Source organism: Polypterus senegalus, chromosome 13 (genome assembly GCF_016835505.1).
Source record: "Polypterus senegalus isolate Bchr_013 chromosome 13, ASM1683550v1, whole genome shotgun sequence".
Lineage (NCBI taxonomy): Eukaryota > Metazoa > Chordata > Cladistia > Polypteriformes > Polypteridae > Polypterus > Polypterus senegalus.
This window is the reverse complement of record NC_053166.1, coordinates 107,509,591-107,536,990: the sequence shown is the minus strand read 5'-3', so window position 1 is coordinate 107,536,990 and position 27,400 is coordinate 107,509,591. Positions and strand designations below refer to the sequence as shown.

Here is a 27,400-nt window from a genome sequence, read left to right as displayed (position 1 = left end):
AGAGAATGAGGTTAAACAGTAGCCCAGGATAAGCATGGTAAGCCCTAATTCGATAAACCAAGGGTATGATGTTAAACAGTCTTCTTAAAAAAAAAAAATACACATACATATATGCATTTAATTGTAATTAAAGCATAAACAAAAAATGTCCAAGAAGGGAAAAGGATGTATAATTATGGTACCAGTATCATTGCAAGGGATTCGAACAGCCAGTATGATCTTCTTTGCCATGCCAGGATGCGACTCATGATCGTATTTCAAAAAAGTGTCGGGTTCAGTTTTCTTAGCTCTTTTTCTGCTTCCTCCGTAGAAGTAAAAATTTAGAGCTTGCTTTGAATGTCCACTTTCAGGTTGGCAGGATACAAGAGGCTGTATCTGATCTCGGATTTCCGTAAACGCTGTTTACTGTTGTAAAAAGTGGCATGTTTAGCAGCTGTTGAGGGTGAAAAATCAGGGAAAATGTGAATGTAGTTATTTTCAAATATAATCTCTTATTTCTGTCTGAGAAGTGACATTACGTTAAATTTAGATTGTGATTTTTCGAAATGCACGACAATAGTCCTAGGTTTAGAGGTAATTGATCCCCGTATGCGGTAAGCTGCTGCTGTTGTCTTGGTGTCTGATTTGAAGTACTCTCCAAATATGTTAGACAATAGTTCAGGTACGAATTTCACTGGGGTTGGACTTTCACGATTACAATACAGGTTATTTTTTATATAGCCCAAAATCACACAAGTGCCGCAATGGGCTTTAACAGGCCCTGCCTCTTGACAGCCCCCCAACCTTGACTCTCTAAGAAGACAAGAAAAAACTCCCAAAAAAGCCCATGTAGGGAAAAAATAGAAGAAACCTTGGGAAAGGCAGTTCAAAGAGAGACCCCTTTCCAGATAGGTTGGGTGGGCAGCAGGTGTCCAAAAGATGGGGCTCAATACAGTACAATACACAGAACAGAACAAATCCTCAATACAGTATAAAAAAAATTTTTTTAGAAGTACGGAGTAGAATTTAACAGTAGAAGATATCACATAATATGATTTGGATTTGTTTAGAGTCCTGGAGACCTCATCCATCAAGCTGCCTCCCTCATTTGGCCAATCCACAGCTGAAATCGTGCTAATCCGATGAGAGGATCCCTCTTTCCCACGATTCCTGTGATCTTCCATCAGGGATGACTTTAGGAAGACAAAACAACTTGGCAGGTGTGCCGTGGCACCAAGTGCCACATTTGAGTACTGAGAAGAGAAACAGAATAGGTGAGGGTTAGTATCCAATTATAACTATCATATTACTTATGTTTTAGTGCTAATGACTAACAACAGAGATGCAGTCTGTACAGTTAATCAGCAGCTGTAGTCTGGATATGCTAAACTGAAGTAGTGAGTCTTCAGCCAGGATTTAAAAGTTGAGACCGAAGGGGCATCTCTTATAGTAGCAGGCAGAGCATTCCACAGTTTAGGGGCCCTGCAACTAAAAGCTCAACCTCCCACTGTTATTTTATTAATCTTTGGAATCATAAGAAGACCGACATCTTGAGATCTTAATGTGCGCTCTGGTTTGCAAGTCATGATAAGTTCAGACAAGTAAGCCAGACCTTGGCCATTTAATGCTTTATATGTTAAAAGGAGGATTTTGTAATCTGCCCTAAACTTAACTGGACGCAAGTGTAAGGATTTAAGAACTGGAGTAATGTGTTCATATTTTCTTGTTCTTGTAGTAATTCTTTCAGCAGCATTTTGGATTAACTGCAGGCTACATAAAGAACAGTTTGAACATCCAGTGAAAACCGCATGGCAGTAGTCAATCCTACTAGAAATAAATGCATGATTCAATTTCTCAGAATTCTGTTTATGTAGAAAGCATAGACCTTCGATTCTAATATTATTCCTTCTGCATCCATCTTCCAGTGCATCAAGTCTGTCTCAGAGTACTTTGCATTAGGAGTATGCAGCCAGAGCTTTTCCGTCAGCGGTAGATGCCAGTTGTTCAACTATTTCAATTCGAGTCGTAAACATTTGTTTAACTTCTTCCAACTGAGCGCCAGGTGCTCTCCGTTTATTCTCAAACTTGGACGCATTTTCCTGTATTTGCTCCTCAATTTGTTGTAGCATACCTTTTAAAGATTGCCTCAAAGCAATTATTTAAACATTTTTCCTGATCTTTAATAGCCTGAAGCAGCTTCTTGTTTGTCTTGTGTGTGTCATTTTTCTTCCTTATATTATTTATTTCTTTATTTCATATCTTTCTTTAAATCATTCTTGAGCTTCTTTATGTCTTGACCGGTGGCCATTGCAACAATCATTACCTTCAGTTTGGACAGATCATTTTGGTCTTCTCCGCACTACGCAGGTGAATTGGCAAGCCCAGTTAAAGTCGATGTTCCTGGCTTGAAAGGAGTAAATGACAACGCGGAAGGTAAGGGCATTTTCAGTTTCAATGAATCTTCTGAAGTCGACAAGCTATAGTGACCTGATTCACTTGCACATTCACTCCCACTTTTGCTTTTGGCTGGAGATGATGCAGCAGCGCCAGGTCCCAGGAAATCCTGTGCTTTTGCCTGCCTGTTCTAGGTCAGTCTCTAAAAGGCTGTACCTTGAGCTTGGACTTGATGCCAACCTAGGCTTCGATGAAGCTTTACCTTGCTTTTCTGTTTCTTTTTGAGCCCTTTTCCTGCCACTGATGTTTACTGTAATTGAACCCCTTCGGGTTGAGTAAATGTAGGATACCTTGGGATGATAAAAAACAAGAGAAAAGAAAAGAAAGAAAACAACACCGCTGATAACGGTGTTACGCTTTAGACATCCATCTCCCATAACAGACGAGACCCACTCCAATATCTTCAAGGGTGGGTGTGGTTTGTATATAATGCATATATGCATTCCCAAAGGCTTAATTATGTCTCAGTTCCCCCTTTTAGTCCATAAAAACTGTCAGAAGGTTTTAAAAAGATCAATAATATATAGGTATTAAATAATTGTTACATGGCTATATTAATAAAATATCCTGTTACTCATGAATACTACATCATATATTTTCTTTGTTGATTTTGCATATAACTCATGTGAAGTTGTGGCGTATGTTTGGATTAACACTAGACTCTCCGAAGCCTACAAAAAGAGTCGTAATGCTGGGCACCCTTACGTTCCTTAGAACCTCTTCATCTGCGTCTTTGTGTTGCTAAAGTGTCATTCAGCACAAGCAGCCTGCTATTCCATCCCCCATTGACTCAGTTGAAGTCAGTTGCAAAGTTCTCCCAGCTCAAGTCTGTTTATCTGGGTGTGAGGTGCCTTGACTTGTATAGGGTAAATGATAATAATAAAAAAATTACATTTATAGAGTGCCTTTCACAAACCCAGGATCGCTTTACATATTGATGGGGAAAAACATAAATAAAAAAGGTCACATAGAAGACAAAATTCATTGAGGAGGAGGAGGAGAAGTTAATTTAAAGGTGGAGAAAGAGGTGCAATCTTGGAGAGACTGAGGAAGAGAGTTCCGGAGTTAAGGGGCCATAACACTGAAGAACCTGCCTCCTTATGGTTGAAAGTCTGATGTGTGCGACAGTAAGGAAATTACTGTGCAAGGACCTGAGAAAGTGACAAAGAGTGTATGGAGTTGAGTTGAATGAGGTAGAGAGGACCAAGTTATGTAGGGCTTTAACCTTAATTATCATAAATATTTTCCATATATTTAAAGTATTATTAAGTTCACAAATGTTTCATAAAATAATTAGTTTTACATGCAAGACAAAACATATGTATATCTCTTGTGCTTTACGAAAGTACACATTTGAAGTAAAACTGCATGAACGTGTAACTGCTAATTTTGTTTTTTGTCATTTTAGAGACACATCTCCAATGAAATAGATGTTAGTCTAGTGCTTTGTGCTATTCTTTACCTCATACTTTCTCGATTTAGATATATTGAAGTTTCACAGGGTTAGGGATCCATTTAATTATGATGTGGACAGTGCAGATCTGCTTGCCAGTGTTGTTCTGTCATGGCAGGACACTACTAGGACTGCAATTCGAGAGGTCACTGGAAAAATTTTAGTTTGGTGCGATACATGAATATCCATAATTGCCATAAAACTGTTTGTTCCTTTTCCATGAATTTATTTGTGTGAAGCAGGATTTGGTTCCCTTGTGTTCATGAAGTCAAAAACAGCATAGGCTGGATATAACATCAGAGGTGAGATGCGTGCTTTCTACTGCACTCTTAAAAATTAAAGGTTCTAAAAAATGACACTTTACTGTGTTGTGTGGTTCATGAACAGATTTTTGAAATACTAATAGCTAATCTACTGTATTCATGGTTATTTATCGAACCTACTATGGATCTTTATAAAAGTTCTTTCTGGAACCTTCGTGTTGAAAAGGGTTCCAAATCAGGACAGTGGCTGCAGGTTTTCTTTCAGACCAATTTTCTAATTAGAAGACCATTCTTGCTGATCAAGAGATTTGGTAGTTAACTATATGTCTCGTTAGTGCTTTCATTGACCTAAGACAAATTATAATTACACTAGCCGACACCTGCTGTAGCATACGGCGGTGTTAGAATAGGAACGGAAAACGGTGAGAAAGGAATTCAGAAATCAAGAAGAAATAAATACTTTTTGAAAGACGCAGTTGTGAATAGGTGTTTTGGTGGAGACGACAGATAATGAGTCGAAAGATCTAACCCTAAAAAAAGCCACGTAGAACTGACCTTGGCTGAATACTGGTTGTTGTAGATTAACGTAAATCTTTGCAAACGTTTGTCCTTGGGACTTCTTGATAGTCATGGAGAAGGCGAGTCTGAGTGGGAATTGTATGCATTTTAAATTTAAAAGGGAGATTCTGGGAATGAAGATTGTTTGAGAATTTTGGATAGCGATCAGTTTGCACTTAATAATATTTGTGTGTATTCGGGTAACGATGAGTCTTGTTCCGTTGCAAAGACCTTTTGATGGCATAATATTTCGGAGGAGCATAACTACAGCTCCCACCTTCAGATGAAGGATATGGGAGGCATGCCAGTTGGTGTGAGGGTGTGTAAAAGCTCCTGTGGGTACATTGGTTGATCATTAGGATCGTCACTGACTACTGTATCTACACTCTTGAAGAACACTTTTTCACCTTGTATAAGATCAAGAACTTTGTTGTTAATATGTAGAGAATCGTCATTTGTGACGCTCAGTATTTTCTTGCAGCAAGTTCTTGGGGAGTCACAGTCGAGAAATTAATATCACCGTAAAGTTGAGCAACTGGGTCTTGTTGTTGTGGTAAACATTGCGAAGGTAGTTCTGCCGTGTCTGCAGTTTTACCTCCCCCAACTTGAAGAAGCCCTTGAACAAATTTGAGTTTCACTTTTAAGAGCTCTCATATTTTTTGTGAGTTTTAGGACCTTCATTTCATTCCACAGCCTGTGTTTGTTGATGCAAGAGGCAGCAGTGAGGGCTCAAGAACCGCGGAAGGTAACAGGCAGTATTTGGCGGAAATCTCCACCAAGAAGAATGGTTTTATTACCGAAAGATGCATTTTCCTGAGTGAGATCTCGCAGTTGTCTGTCAACAGCTTGAAATACATAACAATGTATCATTGGTGCTTCATAAACTCCAGATGTTGGCATGTATTGATAGAACTCCTGACTTGTTGTGATAACTCAACTTGCGTTGGAAACAACAACAGGAAGAATGTCTCCAAATCTGTCCCAATGTGATGAAACGAAATCTACTGCCCTATGTTGTTGTGAGAGTGCATTGCCATCGTCAACCTTTTGTGTCAAGTAATAACCCACTGATAGGAACAGGCAGTTGCCGGACCCCGGAATAGAGATCACGTTGTACAAAAACCCGTCGACAGAGAAGATATTGTCATTCATTTTATAACAAATGCTTAGGAAACAACCGTCGCAGTATAACAAAAATAGGTAGGAGCAAAACCAATGCCAATGGTCGAGAGAGTACCTTCCTGTAGCAGGCTATGGAAAAGACTCCCAGGCGCACACATGGCCGAAGTGAAAGGTCACTCGGTCAGGCCAGATATAGGGTGGTGACGTGACACCAATGGGGTCATGAGAGATGAGCCGGGAATGCGGTAGTCCGAAGGAGGAATGGGAATTGAGAAAAGCGGCGTGCTGGTCTATGGGATGCCACAGGCAGCGTGGGGAAGGGTTTGGAAGAGGACAAATAGGAATCAAGAAATGCCGTGTCGGCTGCGTGTGGGCGGGACCGGTTTTGAAGAGGAGCCTCAGGGCAGCATGAGGAAGGGTTTGGAAGAGGACAAATAGGAATCAAGAAATGCCGTGTCGGCTGCGTGTGGGCGGGATCGGTTTTGAAGAGGAAGCAGGACGAACTAGAAGAGAAATATATATAAGAGATTGTAGAGCAGGGATCCTCACTTACTGTCTTGGAAGGCCACAGTGGCTACAGGTTTTCACTTCAACCAATATATTCATTAGAACACATTTATTTTCTGCTAATGCAATTTGTTTTAGGGCTTACATTTAGCTTACTCACTTGTTACGATTCAGAACACTCAATTGCTGTTTCAGTTTAAGCAGCTGTATTCAGGTTTTAACTGTTTTCTGTTTCTTAACCAGCTATGCAGTGAAATGCCAATTAAAAAAAAAACACCAGTTGTCCCGCTAACTTGGTTCCATTTACAATTGTGAATGTGTATCTTGAAGTATTAGTGTTAATAAAATGCTTAGAAATAAAGAAAAAAGGGGGAACATTGTGATGTGCAAATCTGTTATTGTCTACAAACCATGGTTAATGTTCTTAGAAAAGAAACTCTATAATGTAATTAAATTTTTTTGATGAATGAAAGCATTAACAAAGCTGGGATTGTAACCACAGTGCTGCAAGACATTAAGTTGCTCGGACATTTGAAGCAGTAGAAGAAAGGTTCTTGATGGAGATAGCACTTGGTGAAGACGAGGACACCAGTTCCCTAGAGGTTACCCCCATAAAGCCAATGATGGAGCAGCCAGGAGGTCACAAAAAGATCAACTGGCCAAATGCAACTCATTAGACAGAGTTGCTGAAAGTCTACTCTGACTTGAGCCAGCGTTTGAAGTTGTTATTTTGAGGCAGAGTAGAGAATAAGCTTACCATTCCTACAAGAGATCATCTTTGATGAGTACAGAGAGAGATTTGGAAAACTTGTAGGTAGAAGTCGATAGCCCCAAACAAAAGGAGAAAGAAGGACATTAAGCAGCTTGTTACAACTATGCTTTGTTTCCATCAGAGGTGAAGGAAAGCTTACATCCAAGGAGAGAGTAGGCTTGAAAGTGCTATAGATGAGTTAAAGCAGTGACTTGCCAAGTTATGAAGAGGATTAGAAGGTAGAGGAACAAAATGGAGAAGCAAAGACCTAATTTCTTCATAGATCTCTTTAAGTATCCTTGCCAAATGTTGGATGAGAAGTGTGAAACTGGATACTACAAAGGAAGAGCTGGAGCAATATATCAAGAATCAGTACAGTGACAACAACTAAGCTATACCTATTGGCTCAGCAGAACATGTGCCACACCCAGCTCTGCCGTCCTTACCTTTTAAAACTTTCCCAACTAAACTGCGGGAGGTGGAGGAAATTATACAGAAGGCAAGGTCGGTGTCATCCTCTTAACCTAATGAGCTCTCCTTTAAACTTTTATAAGAACTGTTTCTGAGTGTTAAAGGTACTATGGGGGCTTGAGAAAACCATGTGAAAGAGGCAGCAAATTCCATTGGAATGGTAGCAATTATCGGAGTATTAATTCCCAAACAGCAAAACTCTTATATCACCAGCCAGTTCAGAAGTATTGCCTAGCTAAATGTGGTGGGGAAGATTATCTTCTCCATCTTGGCCATGAGAATAACCTATTACCTCCTACAAAATGGATACATTGACACAAGCTGCCAAAGGTTTGGAATCCCAAGGATCCCCTGATGTATCAAATATTCTGCTATGATTTGGGAACAAATCCATCACACAAAGAGAGAGAAATGCCGTCTACATGTGTGGTTAGACCTTGACACTTCAGGTAGTGCCATAACCAAGTCCTAGAAAAGCTGGAGAAATGTAAGGAAGTGATGAATCTCACTGCAGAAGCAACAAAACCCACATTTACAACATTCATCAAGCCAGGCAGTATGTCACAAGCACCTGCGTGGAAGAGAGACCTCATGCTCAAACTGGGTAAAGTGTGACAAATGCTGGTGAACCTTGGAAGGCAGTTGGTCTTTCCAAAAAAAAACCATAACAACCACTCTATGGCGATATTTTGTGTTCTGCAGTGGAAAGAATGGCATAGTGATGCTCTGATCGATCAGGCAATTTTTCACTAAAAGGCTCGATCAGTGATCGGTAAATTGGCCGATCACAGAAAACAATCTTTTCTGCTCCTGATAATTTAGTTGCAGGTACTCCAGTAGAAGATGGGAATATTGGCCTTTACATTAAAGAAAGTGTAAAAAAATAAATGGAGAACAGGATTCATAGAAGTCGCCCTGTCCAGTTAGAGAAATGCTGAACAGGATTCATAGAAGTCGCCCTGCCCAGTTAGAGAAATGGCAAGGAAAGCTACTTTAATTTAGACCATTTTATTTTGTCCTTTAATTAAAACTGACGATATTTATCTGAGTTTGGACAGTGAGCAGTGTTCTCCGTAGCATCTTTTAGCCAGGCGCTCCGCCCGGCTAATTTAGTTGAGCGCCCGGCTGTCATCTCGCATGACATTGTGAGAAGACAGCCGCAAATCTAATGATCTGCAGAGATGGCAAGGGACGAGCGGGCGGGTAGGCAGGTGGGCAAATATTTTAGAGGTAGGATCGCAAGTTGCGAGGTGCTAAAGCTAATAGCGAGGACGAGGCGGAGCGGAGTTCGCAAACAAAGAGTATGGGTAGGTGAGCTTTCGAGAGGTGGGTGTACATTGTAATAGCAGGAGTGGTGCATTTTAATTACAGTAGCAAGGAGTATGGAGAGCTGGGCAGGCGAGAGGAGGCTGTACATGGTAATAGCAGGAGCGGAGCAGCACTTCACAAGCAAAGACTATGTGGAGGTGGGTGAGCGAGAGGAGGACTATCCATCCATCCATCCATTCTCTTCCGCTTATCCGAGGTCGGGTCGCGGGGGCAGCAGCTTAAGCAGAGAGGCCCAGACTTCCCTCTCCCCGGCCACTTCTTCCAGCTCTTCCGGGAGAATCCCAGGGCGTTCCCAGGCCAGCCGGGAGACATAGTCCCTCCAGCGTGTCCTGGGTCTTCCCTGGGGCCTCCTCCCGGTTGGACGTGCCCGGAACACCTCACCAGGGAGGCGCCCAGGAGGCATCCTGATCAGATGCCCGAGCCACCTCATCTGACTCCTCTCGATGCGGAGGAGCAGTGGCTCTACTCTGAGCCCCTCCCGGATGACTGAGCTTCTCACCCTATCTTTAAGGGAAAGCCCAGACACCCTGCGGAGGAAACTCATTTCAGCCGCTTGTATTCGCGATCTCGTTCTTTCGGTCACTACCCATAGCTCATGACCATAGGTGAGGGTAGGAAGGTAGATCGACTGGTAAATTGAGAGCTTTGCCTTACGGCTCAGCTCCTTTTTCACCACGACAGACCGATGCAGAGCCGCATCACTGCGGATGCCGCACCGATCCGCCTGTCGATCTCGCGCTCCATTCTTCCCTCACTCGTGAACAAGACCCCGAGATACTTGAACTCCTCCACTTGGGGCAGGATCTCTCCCCCAACCCTGAGAGGGCACTCCACCCTTTTCCGGCTGAGGACCATGCTCGGATTTGGAGGTGCTGATTCTCACCCCAGCCGCTTCACACTCAGCTGCGAACCGATCCAGAGAGAGCTGAAGATCACGGCCTGATGAAGCAAACAGGACAACATCATCTGCAAAAGCAGTGACCCAATCCTGAGTCCACCAAACCGACCCCTTCAACACCCTGGTTGCGCCTAGAAATTCTGTCCATAAAAGTTATGAACAGAATCGGTGACAAAGGGCAGCCCTGGCGGAGTCCAACTCTCACTGGAAACGGGCTCGACTTACTGCCGCAATGCGGACCAAGCTCTGACACCGGTTGTACAGAGACCAACAGCTCTTATCAGGGGTCCGTACCCCATACTCCCGAGCACCCCCACAGGATTCCCGAGGGACACGGTCGAATGCCTTTTCCAAGTCCACAAAACACATGTAGACCGGTCGGGCAAACTCCCATGCACCCTCCAGGACTCTGCTAAGGGTGAAGAGCTGGTCCACTGTTCGCGACCAGGACGAAAACCACACTGTTCCTCCTGAATCCGAGGTTCACTATCCGACGGACCCTCCTCTCCAGAACCCCGAATAGACTTTTCCAGGGAGGCTGAGGAGTGTGATCCCTCTATAGTTGGAACACACCCTCCGTCCCCTTTTAAAGAGGGGACCACCACCCCGGTCTGCCAATCCAGAGGCACTGTCCCCGATGTCCATGCGATGTTGCAGAGACGGTCAACCAAGACAGTCCTACAACATCCAGAGCCTTAAGGAACTCGGCGATCTCATCCACCCCGGGCCCTGCCACCAAGGAGTTTTTGACCACCTCGGTGACTTCAGTCCCAGAGATGGGAGAGCCCACCTCAGAGTCCCCAGGCTCTGCTTCCTCATTGGAAGGCATGTTAGTGGGATTGAGGAGGTCTTGAAGTACTCCTCCCACCACCCACAACGCCCGAAGTCGAGGTCAGCAGCGCACCATCCCCACTATATACGGTGTTGACACTGCACTGCTTCCCTCCTGAGACGCCGGACGGTGGACCAGAATCTCCTCGGCCGTCCAAAGTCGCTCTCCATGGCCTCTCCAAACTCCTCCCATGCCCGAAGTTTTGCCTCAGCAACAACCGGCCGCGTTCCGCTTGGCCTGCCGGTACCTATCAGCTGCCTCCAGAGACCCACAGGACAAAAAGTCCTATAGGACTCCTTCTTCAGCTTGACGGCATCCCTCACCGGTGTCCACCAACGGGTTCGGGATTGCCGCCACGACAGGCACCACCACCTTGCGGCCACAGCTCCGTCAGCCGCCTCAACAATAGAGGCACGGAACATGGCCCATTCGACTCAATGTCCCCACCTCCCTCGGGACGGGTTGAAGTTCTGCCGGAGGTGGGAGTTGAAGCTACTTCTGACAGGGGACTCTGCCAGCCGCTCCCAGCAGACCCTCACAACACGCTTGGGCCTACCAGGTCTGACCGCATCTTCCCCACCATCGGCCAACTCACCACCAGGTGGTGATCAGTTGACAGCTCCGCCCCTCTCTTCACCCGAAAGTGTCCAAGACATATGGCCGCAAGTCCACGACACCACCACAAAGTCGATCATCGACCTGAGGCCTAGGGTGTCCTGGTGCCAAGTGCACATATGAACACCCTTATGCTTGAACATGGTGTTCGTTATGGACAATCCGTGACGAGCACAGAAGTCCAATAACAAAACACCGCTCGGGTTCAGATCGGGGCCATTCCTCCCAATCACGCCCTTCCAGGTCTCACTGTCATTGCCCACGTGAGCATTGAAGTCTCCCAGCAAAACGAGGGAATCCCCAGAAGGTATGCCCTCTAGCAACCCTCCAGAGACTCCAAAAGGGTGGATACTCCAAACTGCTGTTCGCATACGCACAAACAACAGTCAGGACCCTTCCCCACCCGGCGGAGGGAGGCCACCCTCTCGCCCACCGGGTAAACCCCAATGCACAGGCTCCGAGTCGGGGGGCAATAAGTATGCCCACACCTGCTCGGCGCCTCTCACCGGGGGCAACTCCAGAGTGGTAGAGAGTCCAGCCCCTCTCAAGGAGATTGGTTCCAGAGTCCAAGCTGTGCGTCGAGGTGAGTCCGACTATATCTAGCCGAACCTCTCGACCTCGCGCACTAGCTCAGGCTCCTTCCCCTTCAGAGAGGTGACATTCCACGTCCCAAGAGCCAGTTTCTGTAGCCGAGGATCAGACCGCCAAGGTCCCCCCGCCACCACCCAACTCACATTGCACCCAACCTCCTTGGCCCCTCCCATAGGTGGTGAGCCCATGGGGAGGAAGAGAGGAGGACTAATAAAATAAAAAAAGACTTGTGGAACCAGCCTATCAGATATCAGAAAAGGGTGTCAGGAAGTGACGTCTCTGTTCTCAGTATCAGTGCAGTCTGTGTAGTGCTGCTGAGCTTATCTTGACATGTTGACTTTATTCTCATAGTTTGTTGTTAAAGTAGAACATTGTAAACTAAACTAAACTCCACCTAAAAATGAATATTTAATTTACTAGATTTTCTCAAACCCAAGCATAAATTATGTAGTGCATGAAATGCTTTGTGTTATCGTGTGGTGATTGGTTATGTGGAGAAAGAGAAAAAGGAAGGAGAGGAACTGGGGTTTTGGTACGTCAGACAGCACGCATGCAATAAAGAAAGCCCGCTCAGTAGAACATCCATTGAATTCTGTGTTCATGTCTCCAACCACCAGATCACGAATCCAACATTTACACAATATTTAAGTTAAACCTGTGCGATTCCCATTCATAAATCCAGTTTTATGGAGACTCGTCACACATGCCATAAAGTTCTCTACACTGAACGTACACCTGGGGACCCCTTACTGCGAGGGAGCAGCACGACCGCCACACTACCATGCCTGTTTAATACATGCTTTAATGCATTTCATCATGAAAATGATATCAAGTATGTATCTTAGCATTGTAAATGTTCAGAGAGCAGGAATATCATGAAGTTAATGTATTCTGTGCAGCGATCCCTCCCAGTTTCTCCTCAATGCAATAGAAAGTCCGGTTAAGAATCTTGTAGTGATTAACAACTCGGTCAGGGAACATTTAACACAAAGCATTTAATGCACTACACTACCTTATGACGGGGTTTGAGAAAATCTAGTAAATTAAACATTGATTTGAAGATGAAGTTTAGTTTATGACATTCTACTTTAATGACAAAATAAACTATGAGAATAAAGTGGAAATGTCGACTTTAATCTCGACATAAACGGCGAGAATAAAGTCAACATGTCGACTTTATTTTCAACATACAGTTTTTTTTTCTTCACCGTGGTCCTAATACGCTTCCGTAGTTTTGTTAAAGTGTCCCATCTGCCATTCCTTTTTTTGTTCATATCTTGCCCTGCCGTAGTGCAAGTGTACATTGAATATCCAACAGGCTCTCACTTTCCCGCTCAAAAGTCTTATTCATAGGTACTTTAAATTTTTTCCAAACATTTTACCAACATGAGCAAAAAAAAGGTGTTCAGAAAACAACACTGCTCAGTTATTTCAGAAAAGAGACGCCACAAACTAATGAAGGTGCAGCGTCAACTCCTCATGTGGCAATTTCAGACAAGTCATTGCAGAGGCTGGTCCATCAGGGGAAATCTCTACAGCACACACACTGCCAATTGATAAATCTAAGCACCGCTTATCCGGCATAAAAAAACAATGGTTTAAAGATTTTGATTGGCTAATGGTCAAAGAACATGGTATGTGGTGCTCATTGTGCATGAAATATTCAAATAAACATCCCCAAAGGAGGGAGTTACCTTGGGTAAATGTGCCATGCACAAAAATTCGAAAAGAAAGCTTGCTGGATCATGAAAAAAGTAAAATGCACATTGAGTCTTCTGCTGACCTTTTAGGAAAGCGTGTACTAGAGCAAACTGGAATCGGTCAAATTGAAAGATCTGCATCTGTGTTAAATAACTTACAGAGAGATGCCTTTGTGGGAGCTTTAAGATCTCTATTGGTTGGCAAAAAACGAGTTGCCACATACAACGTTGTTTGAAAAGCTGTTGGAACATTGTAAAGAAATGGGTTGTACCTTTTTTAGGAAGAAAACAAAAATAAATATTTAACTGAAGACACCTGCATATGCAAGTTGGCTTTGAAAAATATTTCTTAATTTTTTTAATTGTTTTCACTTTTCGTCCCGACAGTGACAATACTTGTGCCTCTTGGTTTATGTCATAACAATTGTTATTTCAAATTTTTGTTAGGGTTGCAGGATCCTGAATTGGATACTTCTTAAATTTAATAAAAAATATTCTGGCACAAGTGTCAAACATTAAAAAAGTAAGTCATATTGAGCATTGGAAAATAATTAATAATAATTAACTAACCACCAAATATTCCCACCCACCCGGGTACTTTTTCATGCCACCCGGCTGGAAAAAAATTCTGGGCAGAACATTGGTGAGCTTGTGTTAATTACAGCAGTTTAATTATTCCACTGAAAAAATGAAACAATGAAGAATTTGAAATTGCTGCTTAGTAAACAATAGGCTTGTTAGCAAAATGTGTCTATTTTACTTGTAAACATGTTTAGCTTTGTATCTTCTTGATAAATAACTTATGAACAGTTGAAAGATTTGCAGCTTATTAAATGATTTGTTCTATGTTGTTTGTGCATGACGTATAATATGAGTTTTTTTTAAGAAAGAAGTACTGCATAATTAAAATGGCAATCCATATTTTATAATTACACCAAGATTTATGAATGTCTAGCTGGTACAGCGATGAGATAAAACACCTGCATAAATATATTAAATTTATATTTTAAAAGCGACAAAAATGCTGTAGTGCAATTAAAGATTACAATTATTAAAACCTATAAGTACATTTTAGCAATGTTTAATTCCTGCATAATAGCTGCCTCAGTTACAATTTGTTTTGAGTACAAGCACTGATAGCCGTGTACACAGGTATACGCAATAACAAAATGTGATCACTCACATAAGGAAACTTGAAAAAATCAAAACAAAGACTGTTTAACAACAGTAGTTCTGAAATAAGGGATTTATGTTAAAATGACAAGAAACTTTAAAGTAGGGACAAATGTGAAAAAGGAGGGACATATCTGGAAAATAAAAGCACAGTGAGTTTCCTACTTTATTAAAAAGCCTTCAAATGGGATTTCTGTTTTTGCCATGGTATTGAATATTGTAAAATTTCAATGATATTGGTATTCTGACACCTCTGCTACTAATTATAAAATTTAACATCCCCTGGGAAGAGGGCATGATGACAGCCCATGGAAAACATCTCAAGTACACAGGGCTGTCATTGGAATGCCAAGATGCTGGCAGAAAGGCCGAGGTGTACTCCACAGAGATCAGGCTTTGTTAGCAGTTGTTGCAGTAGTTTAACTGGTCCACCGTGCTGGCATGACTGGGTCAAACCTACAGAAAATTGTAGAGTAGCTGGGAGAAGACGCATAGAAAGCTAGATAGTGACTGATTCAATAGAGGAAGTACAACATTTGGGGGTATAAAGCACTGCAAATTCAGATGCATGGGGTGGTGGGGAGACATCCCTAATGCACCATTGTCTCTCCACCAGGAAATATACTTGAGTAGGGAGCTAAACATCAGTGAACGGGGGCCTCCAGCTGATGTCCCTGCAACTGACCCCAAAGGGCACCTGTGGATGTGCAGCAGGCAGAAATGCCAAAGGAAGAATAAACATCTAACATTTGCAACAGTCAGTTAAAAACCAAGTTTCATTATTATCAAAGTCTGTCTTTTAATTGGGAAACTGGTTGGAATGAAGACCTGAAGCCACTGTGAGTAAACATCCCTAATTCTATGGTATCAATCTGAAGAACCACTTTGGCACCTTATTTGATGAGTCACAGTGAGGTTTTAAAAATATGTATTGCCATTGGTATAAAGGAGCCCCAGTAGTATTTCTTGACACACTTCAGCTGAATAGTTTGTTACCTTGAATTCTTAATGATAGTGTATCAGACACAACACTCAGTTTTGTTTTCATTCTGTCCTTCACTACTACTTCCAAAGGGTCAAGATTACAACTAAGCCTGCCTCTTTTGATTCAGTGGGCCTCTTTCAAAGTGATGTTACTGGCTCAGCACTCCACGGCATAGAAAATTCTACTAGCCATCAGAGTTGTAGACCCTGTAAAGGATGCCACTAAAATGGTTAATGGTAATAAGACTGTATTATGGTAAATCAGTAATTACGGTACAGGGGGTCCTCGGGTTATGACATAGTTCCATTCCTACAACAGTGATGTAACCCGAATTTTCATGTAAGTCGAAACACACCCTAGCCTAAGTCACTTACCTATCTTAACACATTTGCCAAATCATAATCTAGAACATAAAAACACAACTAAACCACAGAAAAAGAAAAAGGAGATAAATATACTGTACTGTACACTGTACTGTAGGAACGGAAAAAATGAGTGTAAAAAAAAAATCCTTACCTTTATTTCTTATCACGTCTCAAAGTTTTTATGGGAGTGAGCATTGTAAACTCGAAATGTTGTATGTCGAGATTTTGTAACCCAAGGACCCCCTGTATTTAATTTTTTAGAACACAGGTTTTGCCAAGAACATAATTCATTTAGAAAGGCTAAAAAAAGTGTATGTCAGTTTAATGTTTTGTGTTTTCTAATATTTATGTAACTTTTGTAGATTTATAACCATTTATATTTTTTCTCCAAGGTGTCAACCATAATGTCCACATTAAAGGAAAGAAGCTGATATCTGGCATAGTTGAAACAAATGGCTGGTAAATATTAATATTTACATTCTTCCATTTTCAGCATACTTTGAAAAAGTATAAAACCAAGAATGAGCTAGCTTATGAAGAAAATGTGTAACCTTAATATCCAGAACACTTACGAGCTGTCAACTATTACTGCTTTGTATTTTGCATGCGTTGTTGAGTGTAAACATAAGCAACTACCCTTTAGAGGAGAGAAGTTGCTCTGTCTAAAAATTATAGTAAACAGGGACCAGTAAATAGGACTTAGAAAGGAGGGACATAAATAGCAATATTTAGTACCTGAAATACTTATTCTTAAAGTAACACCAAAAGCTAGACTCTGTCACAAGTATATGCACTTTTCTTCATTAAATTGTGTAACACCAAAGTGGAGGAAAAATTGAGCCATCTGGATGGTACCACAATAGTCATTTAAAGTAAGTGGAAAAGAAATGCCATGTTCCACTAAGTTAGAAAAACCATATTGGAGAATCTGTATTGTACATTGCACTGTGAAGAGATAGAAAAGAGGGTTGAACTGATTTGTTTTATAAGACTTCATTTGTCTTGAACACTATCCCAGTTTCTGCGTGGGTTTCCTCCGGGTGCTCCGGTTTCCTCCCACAGTCCAAAGACATGCAGGTTATTGGCGATCCTAAATTGTACCTAGTGTGTGCTTGGGATGTGTGTGTGTGTGTGTGTGTGTGTGTGAGTGTGTGTGCTTGTGCACCCTGCCCGGGGTTTGTTTCCTGCCTTGCGCCCTGTGTTGGCTGAGATTGGCTCCAGCAGACCCCTGTGACCCTGTAGTGAGGATATAGTGGGTTGGATAATGGATGGATGGACAATAATCCCTGAAGCCTACAAAAAACTCTTAATCCACGGGCACTTTAAATTCCTTCGCTCCTCTCCATCAGCATCTTTTCTTTTGTAAATGTGTTGATCAACACATGCAGCAAGCAGCCTGCTATCCCATTCTTCCACCCTCGATGGAGCTCAACTCGGGCAAAAAGTTCTCGTAGTTCAAGGCTCCTTATCTGCGTGTGAGGTGCCTGGAATTGTATAGGGTAAATAAAACAGTATATCATTATTTTCAACACATGCATTCCATGTGTGTTCTGTGTCAAAGTGGGGGGGGTGGGGGTGGGAGAGGGGGATAGCAGGCTGCTTGCTGCTTATTCTGATGGACACATTTACAGAAGAAAAGACCATGATGGAGAGGTGCGAAGGAATTTAAGGTGGCCTGGGATTAAGAGTTTTTTTGTAGGCTTCAGGGATTCTAGTCCATCCATCCATTATCCAACCCACTATATCCTAACTACAGGGTCACGGGGGTCTGCTGGAGCCAATCCCAGCCAACACAGGGCGCAAGGCAGGAAACAAACCCCGGGCAGGGTGCACAAGCACACACGCACACACTAGGGACAATTTAGGATCGCCAATGCACCTAACCTGCATGTCTTTGGACTGTGGGAGGAAACCGGAGGAAACCCACGCAGACACTGGGATAGTGTTAAAGACAAATAAAGTCTTATAAAACAAATCAGTTCAACCCTCTCTTCTATCTCTTCACAGTACACTGTATAATACAGCCTTTCCTAGGCTTCAGGGATTCCATTGTTAAGCAGTAATCAAGCTAGTGTCATACCTTTTCAGTAGTATTTGAAGTGTAATTTAGTATGTTGGATTAGATATGTGTGTTGAAATCTGTGTTTGGTAAGACAGTTTTTTTATTGTAGTAAGTTACCGTGTATACGACTTAAATGAGTTAAGATAGTTTTGATATGATTCACATTGTTTGGTTTGCTTATATTTTGCCATTTGGCATTGTTTGGCATTACCATCCTACTACTTCTTTTCCATTTTGAGCATTTATCTCCATTTTGTAAGATTTTGGGTTTTCTTTTTGCAATGAAAAGGAATTTGTCTTAGATATATTCTTTGGTTTGTGTTTTTATGACCCTTTGTCTTCCAGGAAAAGTATTCAGACCCCCTTCAATTTTTCACTCTTTGTTATATTGCAGCCATTTTTTAAAATCATTTAAATTAATTTTTTTCCTCAATAATGTACACACAGCACCCTATATTGACAGACAAAAATAAGAATTTTTGAAATTGTTGCAGATTAAATAAAAAAGAAAAACTGAAATATCACATGGTGCTAAGTATTCAGACCCTTTTCTCAGTATTTAGTAGAAGCACCCTTTTGAAATTTCTATCTTTGTCTCATCAGACCAGAGAATCTTATTTCTCACCATCTTAGAGTCCTTCAGGTGTCTTTTAGCAAACTCCAAGATAGAACTTTTTGGCCTTAATTCTAAGCGGTATGTGTGGAGACAACCAGGCACTGCTCATCACTTGTCCAATACAGTCCCCACAGTGAAGCATGGCAGTGGCAGCATCATGCTGCAGGGACAGGACGACTGGTTGCAATCAAGGGAAAAATGAAGGCGGCCAAGTACAGGGATATCCTGGACAAAAACCTTCTCCAGAGTGCTAAGGACCTTAGACTGGGCCGAAGGTTTACCTTCCAACAAGACAATGACCCTAAGCACACAGCTAAAATAACGAAGGAGTGGCTTTACAACAACTCTGTGACTGTTCTTGAATGGCCCAGCCAGAGCCCTGACTTAACCCCAATTGAGCACCTTGGAGAGACCTAAAAATGGCTGTCCACCAACGTTTACCATCCAACCTGACAGAACTGGAGAGGATCTGCAAGGAGGAATGGCAGAAGATCCCCAAATCCAGGTTTGAAAAACTTGTTGCATCTTTCCCAAGAAGAGTCATGGCTGTATTAGCTCAAAAGGGTGCTTCTACTAAATACTGAGCAAAGGGTCTGAATACTTAGGACCATGTGATATTTCAGTTTTTTTAATAAATCTGCAACAATTTCAAAAATTCTTTTTTTTTATCTGTCAATATGGGGTGCTGTGTGTACATTCATGAGGGAAAAAAATAATTTAAATGATTTTAGCAAATGGCTGCAATATAAGAGTGAAAAATTGAAGGGGGGTCTGAATACTTTCCATACCCACTATATATATATATATATATATATATATATATATATATATATATATATATATATATATAAACTGCTCAAAAAAATTAAAGGAACACTTTGAAAACACATCTGATCTCAATGGGAAAAAGAAATCCTCCTGGATATCTGTACTGATATAGACTGGGTAATGTGTTAGGAACGAAAGGATGTCACATCGTTTGATGGAAACGAAAATGATCAACCTACAGAGCCCTGAATTCAAAGACGCCCCAAAAATCAGAGTGAAAAAATTATGTGGCAGGCTAGTCCATTTTGCCAAAATTGAATTGCAGCAACTCAAAATTGTACGCAGCACTTTGTATGGCCCCTGTGTTCTTGTATACATGCCTGACAACATCGGTGCATGCTTCTAATGAGATGACAGATGGTGTTGTGGGGATCTCCTCCCAGATCTGGACCAGGGCATCACTGAGCTCCTGGACAGTCTGAGGTGCAACCTGGTGGCATTGGATGGACCAAAACATAATGTCCCAGAGGTGTTCTATTGCATTTAGGTCAGGAAAGTGTGGTGGCCAGTCAATGGTATCAATTCCTTCATCCTCCAGGAACTGCCTGCATACTCTCACCACATGAGGCCAGGAATTGTCGTGCACCAGGAGCCACTGTACCAGCATAGGGTCTGACAATGGGTCCAAGGATTTCATCCTGATACCTAATGGCAGCCAAGGTGCCTTTGTCAAGCCTGTAGCGGTCTGTGTGACCCTCCATGGATATGCCTCCCCAGACAATCATTAACCCACCACCAAACTGCTCATGCTGAATGATGTTACAGGCAGCATAATGTTCTCCATGGCTTCTCCAGACCCTTTCACTTCTGTCACGTGCTCAGGGTGAACCTGCTCTCATCTGTAAAAAGCACAGGGCACCAGTGGTGCATCTGCCAATTCTGGTATTCTATGGCGAATGCCAATCAAGCTGCATGCTGCTGGGCAGTGAGCTCAGGGCCCATTAGAGGACATTGGGCCCTTGGGTCACCCTCATGAAGTCTTTCTGGTTGTTTGGTCAGAGACATTCACACCAGTGGCCTGCTGGAGGTCATTTTGTAGGGCTCTGGCAGTGCTCATCCTGTTCCGCCTTGCCCAAAGGAGCAGGTACTGGTCCTGCTGATGGGTTATGGACCTTCTAGGGCCCTCTCCAGCTCTCCTAGAGTAACTGCTTGTCTCCTAGAATCTCCTCCATGCCCTTGAGACTGTGCAGGGAGACACAGCAAACCTTCTGACAATGACACGTATTGATGTGCCATCCTGGAGAAGTTGGACTACCTGTGCAACCTCTGTAGGGTCCAGGTATCACCTCATGCTACCAGTAGTGACACTGACTGTAGCCAAATGCAAAACTAGTGAAGAAACAGTCAGAAAAGATGAGGAGGGAAAAATGTCAGTGGCCTCCACCTGTTAAACCATTCCTGTTTTGGGGGTCATCTCATTGTTGCCCCTCTAGTGCATCTGTTGTTAATTTCATTAACACCACAGCAGCTGAAACTGATTAACAACGCCCTCTGCTACTTAACTGACCAGATTAATATCCCATAAGTTTCATTGCTATACTCTGATTAAAAAGTGTTCCTCAAATTCTTTTGAGCAGTATATATATATACTAGCAGAATACCCGAGCTTCGCAGCGGAGAAGTAGTGTGTTAAAGAAGTTATGAAAAAGAAAAGCAAACATTTTAAAAATAACGTAAGATGATTGTTAATGTAATTGTTTTGTCATTGATATGAGTGTTGTTGTCATATCTATCTATTTATATTATATATATATATATATATAGCAAAATACCTGCGATTGGCAGCGGAGAAGTAAAAGAAAAGGAAACATTTTAATAATAACGTAACATGATTGACAATGTAATTGTTTTGTCATTGTCATGAGTGTTGCTGGTATATATATATATATATATATATATATATATATATATATATATATATATATATATATATATATATATATATATATATATATATATATATATATATATATATATATAGTAGTACTAGGTTGTTGTACCGTGTTAGCCATTATGAATGTAGAAAAAGCCAAGCAAAATGACACCTTTTATTGGCTAACTAAAAGATTACAATATGCAAGCTTTGAGGCAACTCAGGCCCCTTCTTCAGGCAAGAACATCTTGCCCCAAGAAGTTGCCTCGAAAGCTTGCATATTGTAATCTTTTAGTTAGCCAATAAAAGGTGTCATTTTGCTTGGCTTTTCTATATATATATATATATATATATATATATAAATATATATATATATATATATAATGAGTCAGTCAGTGAGTGAGTGAGTGAGGGCTTTGCCTTTTATTAGTGAGTGTGTATATGTGTATATATGTATATGTATATATATATATATATATATATATATATATATATATATATAATGACAAGAACAGAGACAGTAATTCACATCTGGGCATCAACAGTCAATAACGGCACTTGGTGATGACTTTCCAAGGTCAATCCATGACCTGAGAGTGAAAGATCACCACGGAGGAGGATGAATGACAGAGTAAAATGCACAGTCCGTCTTCATAAAAAATTCTGTAATGTCTCTATAATGTTTTGCTTTTTTCCTTATTAAAATAACATTGATATGCTATGTAATCTCATGACACAGATCAATACTCTTTAACATTTTTGGCTTGAAAAATTGATGTATTTAGTAAAGCTTTTCATATTAATGTTCCTGTACCCTTTACATCAATTATAAAAGGCAAGAGTATAGTTATTTTTATAAATGTTTAAATTATCCTTCACTTTAGAACACAAGTTCATGTGGCCAATTAATATATGCTATGATTAGGAAGAAATAAATTATACAGTGATCCCTTGCTATATCGCACTTCGACTTTCGTGGCTTCACTCCATCGCGGATTTTAAATTTTTAAATGTAAGCATGTCTATAGATATATATCACAGATTTTTCGCTGGTTCACAGATTTCTACAGACAATGGGTCTTTTAATTTATGGTACATGCTTCCTCAGTTTGTTTGCCCAGTTGATTTCATACAAGGGAATCTATTGGCGGATGGCTTAGAAGCTACCCAATCAGAGCATGTATTACGTATTAAATAAAGCTCCTCAATGATATACGATATGCTTCCTGCGCGTTGCTTGATTGTTTGCTTTTCTCTGTCTCTCTCACTCTCTCTGCCTGACGGAGAGGGTGTGAGCAGAGGGGCTGTTTGCATAGAGGCTGATTGCCTAGAGGATACGGACGCTCCTCTAAAAAATGCCGCTTTATTGCGGTGCTTCGGCATACTTAAAAGCCCAAAAGCACGTATTGATGTTTTGATTGTTTGCTTTTTCTCGCTCTCTCTCTCTCTCTCTCTGACATTCTCTGCTCCTGACACGCATTATTTGAAGAGGAAGATATGTTTGCATTCTTTTAATTGTGAGAAAGAACTGTCATCTCTGTCTTGTCATGGAGCACAGTTTAAACTTTTGACTAAAGGGTGTTATTTCATGTCTAGAGGGCTCTAATAATGTTAACAGTGTGGGACAGTTTGTAAGGGCTTAAAATATATAAAAATAACCATACAAACATATGGTTTCTACTTTGCGGATTTTCACCTATCGCGGGGGGTTCTGGAACGCAACCCCCGCAATCGAGGAGGGATTACTGTACTTTGATATACAAAGTATGATTATACAAATGACAACTTTGAAAGAGATGGGAAATGTTATATTGTGGGATTAGAAGAAAAGGGAATTTCAAGATCAATTGAAATAGGCCTTCTTGCCCTGCTGGTCACATGATATCATCAACATCTTTTTTTCCTTTTTGCTTTATGCAATGCCACTGATATTCAATTTCACTTACATTTTGTATGTATTGTGTGACCATTACCTTTAGCAAGATTGATCTGAAACTTTTAGGATGTGTTCTTGATCCTCTGAGGAAAGTTTTTGAAGGATTCCACATTAAGTTCTGATTGATAAACTGGTAAATTCATAAATATTTTAGCTGTTTTGTTATAACACTTTCCAGACTGATAAGCATTAAGAATATACAGATTGAGCATCCTTAATCTGAAATTCCAATATCCAAAACAAAATCTGAAACTTTTTGAGCACCAGCATAATGCTACCTATGTTCCATCTAAATATTTTTACACTGCTGAGTGGATATGAACAGCAAATGTGCAAATTTCAGACAGGTTTATTCATTCTGCCCCAGGAGGTACAGGTTGTCTTCCATTTAGTGCCATGAAGTTAGGACACATGGTTAAGGGTTGGGTTCCCCCATGTAGCAGCTAGCTCCACTGTTGGGGTTTCCCTGTGAAATGCAGTGACACTGGATAGGTGCTTCATGGCAGTTTCAATATGCTCTGCGGTGGTTTTGAGAGTGAAAAGACAACACCCTGCTATGCATTAAAGGAATGTCACTGGTTACAGCTACAAAAATAGTTTAATTCTAACCAGCTGCCTTTATTGAATATGAGTGCAGTAAATTGCTCTGATTATGCTAGGAAACCAAACACTACTGCAGATTGCCTTTTTATGTTGGCAAAAACTAATTATGTGTTATGTATGTACACAATATACAAACACGAAATCATAGTTCCCATTTACTTTCAAATTTTTTTTTTTTTGTTTTATTGTTTAAATAAAGTGGTTTACTCATAAAATCCCCTTGGGATTAATAAAGTATCTATCTATCTATCTATCATACTGGAAGAAGAATTTCTTCCAACATGCTGCCTTGCTTCTGACTGTACTGCACTAACAGCACCAGATTAAATTCAATTTGATGATTTTCTTTGCATAGTATACAGCTTCCTACACTATTGAGACTAATGTCTCAATGATTGGTTAATTATTTTAGCCATGTTTGTCTCCTGAAGAGTTCACTTACTGTAACTTTGTAACACAAGCTATTTTTTTTTACTTATTTCTCTATTGCATGCACCAGTTCATCTGAACTAGTGGTACTCAACTTAAGTACTGGTGCTCATAATTTTTGTTCCAGCCAACCTGTGCTTTTAATTGGAACTCCACTTTAGTTGCCATTAATTGTCATTATTAGGATACAAGTAAAGGGGAACTCCTCCATATAAAAATACAAATTAATAGGAAAATATTAAAGAAAGGTTGAAAATGTAAAACTATAGGGAAAATACTACTAATTCCTTTAAAAGTAAATTTTACACTACTGTGGTTTTGTCCTTCTAGAATAAGAAAAGTAAGATTTAAAAAAACAGCTTTATCTTATCTTAAATTACCTAATTTACAGATACATTATCCACTTATTGTAAAAAAATGGTTGGAAATTAATCCTGAAGCCACCATGGGATTGGGCTGCAACAATTAGTCGACGTAATCGACGACATTGACTACAAAAAATCATCGACGTGGATTTTTTATTGTCGACGCGTCATATACAGATTCTCCAATAGAGGCTCCAGTCACAAAGAGCCACATTGCTTTTTGTAACTGCAGTGCACTACATGAAGGTCTGGCAGTATTGTTTGTTATTGTTTGTCAAGACTGTACACAGTCATACTAATGAAGAAGAACGTCTGAGGAGAAGAACAATGTAGAGGAAAATAAATGTGGTTGCAATGGCGAGTCAGATAGAGGAGGGGGAAGGAGATGGAAAAAATTTGAGACAAACTTTAAGAAGCACGTCACCAAAAAAGAAAAAAAAGTTAATGCAGATTATGCAAAGCAGAGCTTTCTTTTCATGGCAGCATCACCGCGATGCATGAGCATCTGAAATGCAAGAATCCTGGAGCTGTGATGCCGCCATCTCTTGAGAGTTAAGTTTTTGCGAGTAAAGTTAGTGTCACGTGTCAACATTGACTTTTGTACTATAATGTGTATATCACGGTTTCGACAATGACAGTTAACCCTTAAACCGACACATACTTGGGGGTTAATGCACCCCTGGACGCCAGATACTTTTTAGCTGTACTTTTTAAGTAAACGTCACAATTCACAAAGAAAATGTGAAATTTTAATGGAACACATTTTTTTTTCTTGCAAAGAGCATCACAATTACTGCAACACTGATCATTTTACACACTGCAAATGAACTGTAAAAAATATTAAAAAAAAAAAACTACTGCAACAATCTATTATGTTCAAGGTGCAACTGAAGCCATTGATGAAATTCAGTAAATCACTGAGCCAACTGTGCTTGAACTGGCTGCACGCAAACACACAGAGGTAAATGCTGATGATTGCAGACTCGTGTAGTGCAGTGCCAGAATCCCAGAGACAGTGGTGCTGCAGTTCTGCTGGGGCCAGCAGTGCTCATAAGCTGGCTGCTCAACGAATGTACGGCACTGACTGATCAGCTCTGGTGTGCTGCAAAATTGCTCTGTGAAGCAAATATAGCCAGATGAATGTACATCGACGAATATACTCGCCCCCTGCATGCTGGCATATTGCACTGAGACACGACTACAGCCAGCTGCAGCATTCAATGAATATACATCGCCAAATATACTCCGCTCCGGCGTGCTGGCATATTGTACTGCGAAATAACTTTAGCCAGTTGCAGAGTTCAATGAATATATGTGGCCAAATGTATGTCGCCACATATACTCGGCTTCGGCATACTTCCAAATTGCACTGGGAACCGACTCTAGCCAGTTGCGGCAGTTTAAGGGTTAAGTGAATATAACTTCAGTTTTGTTTGCTAACGTATTTGGAGCTATAGTAAATGAGTGAATTCAGCTGAGCCGTCCTAGTTTTTTTTTTTTTTCTTCTTTTTTCGTATAATATTTAAGTTCATATGAATAGTAAACCATCTCTAACTAACGTTATGTAACTTGTGTTTTGGAGAATATCAGTAATTAGCTTGTTACATATTTTAGTCCGTTATTTTTTTATTTTGGCATAATATAGTACACTAGCCAACCCGCGGTGTACCTTACGCCGCATAATCAGGCCGGTTTTTAATGATTTTTAAGCACAGAGAGAAAATTTACATTTGAAAAATCGGTAATGTAATAAATCAGCAAGAAAAGCAACATTGTAACAATACACGGAACGAACCAACACACAATTGTCCGTGACTGAAAACTGGCGGACCGCAATCGCACCTTCTCTTGCCAGACGGCAGATGGGGGTGCACGGTGCGGAGTGTGGAACGGGAGGAGAGGAGAAGGATGTCCATTCAGCTCCCTCCATCATGCTAGTCTCCTGAATTCTCGTTCAGTATGCACTGCCCGCTCATGTGCCCACTTCCAACTTGTCACTTGAGTCGTTGGCTGCTTTTCTAAATATAATCCACCAAGACACCCGACCATGGCAGTAGCGAGGTGGGAGGGGGGTGTGCACAAAGGGTAGGGACGCAACCAGTGAGAGCGTATGAGTTGCACTTAGTGGGAATTCCACGGTTTGCAGCCCGAATGGGGTTCAACGGCTTACCCACGTCTCTCTGCGCCGTGTAGACACGCGCTCAATCTCATGCATAATTATTTATTGAATGCTAAACACTTCTGGAAAGACACAGTTGTCTAAAATGGGTTGGTGTGAGAATACAACAGTAAGTGAATGAAAAGATGGAACTCTGGAGAGAGCAAAACACAACACAATAGTGAACCCACGGCATAACAAACGCCGCATAATTATTTATTGATGGTTGAACACTTCTGGAAAGACACAGTTGTCTAAAAAGGGAGGGTTTGAGGATACAACAGAAAGTGAATGAAAAGATGGAACTCTGGAGAGAGCAACATATAATTGTCCGTGAGTGAAGAAGACGCATGTTTGTCGCGGATGCGAATTGCTGTATGTAGCGTGTAAAACAGTTTGCTATGGTGCACGCGGCCGTGCGTCGTAACCAAAAACTCGGTTTTTAAAGACTGCTTACTTCATTGTGTTTTAACCTCAGTTGTAA

At 41.2% G+C, this 27,400-nt stretch overlaps 1 protein-coding gene across 1 annotated transcript in view; it reads left to right on the top strand.

Annotated features, from left to right (window-relative positions):
* Positions 1-27,400, top strand: part of mis18a (MIS18 kinetochore protein A) — a 120,346-nt gene that overhangs the window by 34,179 nt on the left and 58,767 nt on the right. The window contains exon 2 of the mRNA XM_039775003.1: positions 16,439-16,505. Coding sequence (XP_039630937.1) covers positions 16,439-16,505 — 67 coding nt within the window. The remainder of the gene's footprint in view (positions 1-16,438; positions 16,506-27,400) is intronic.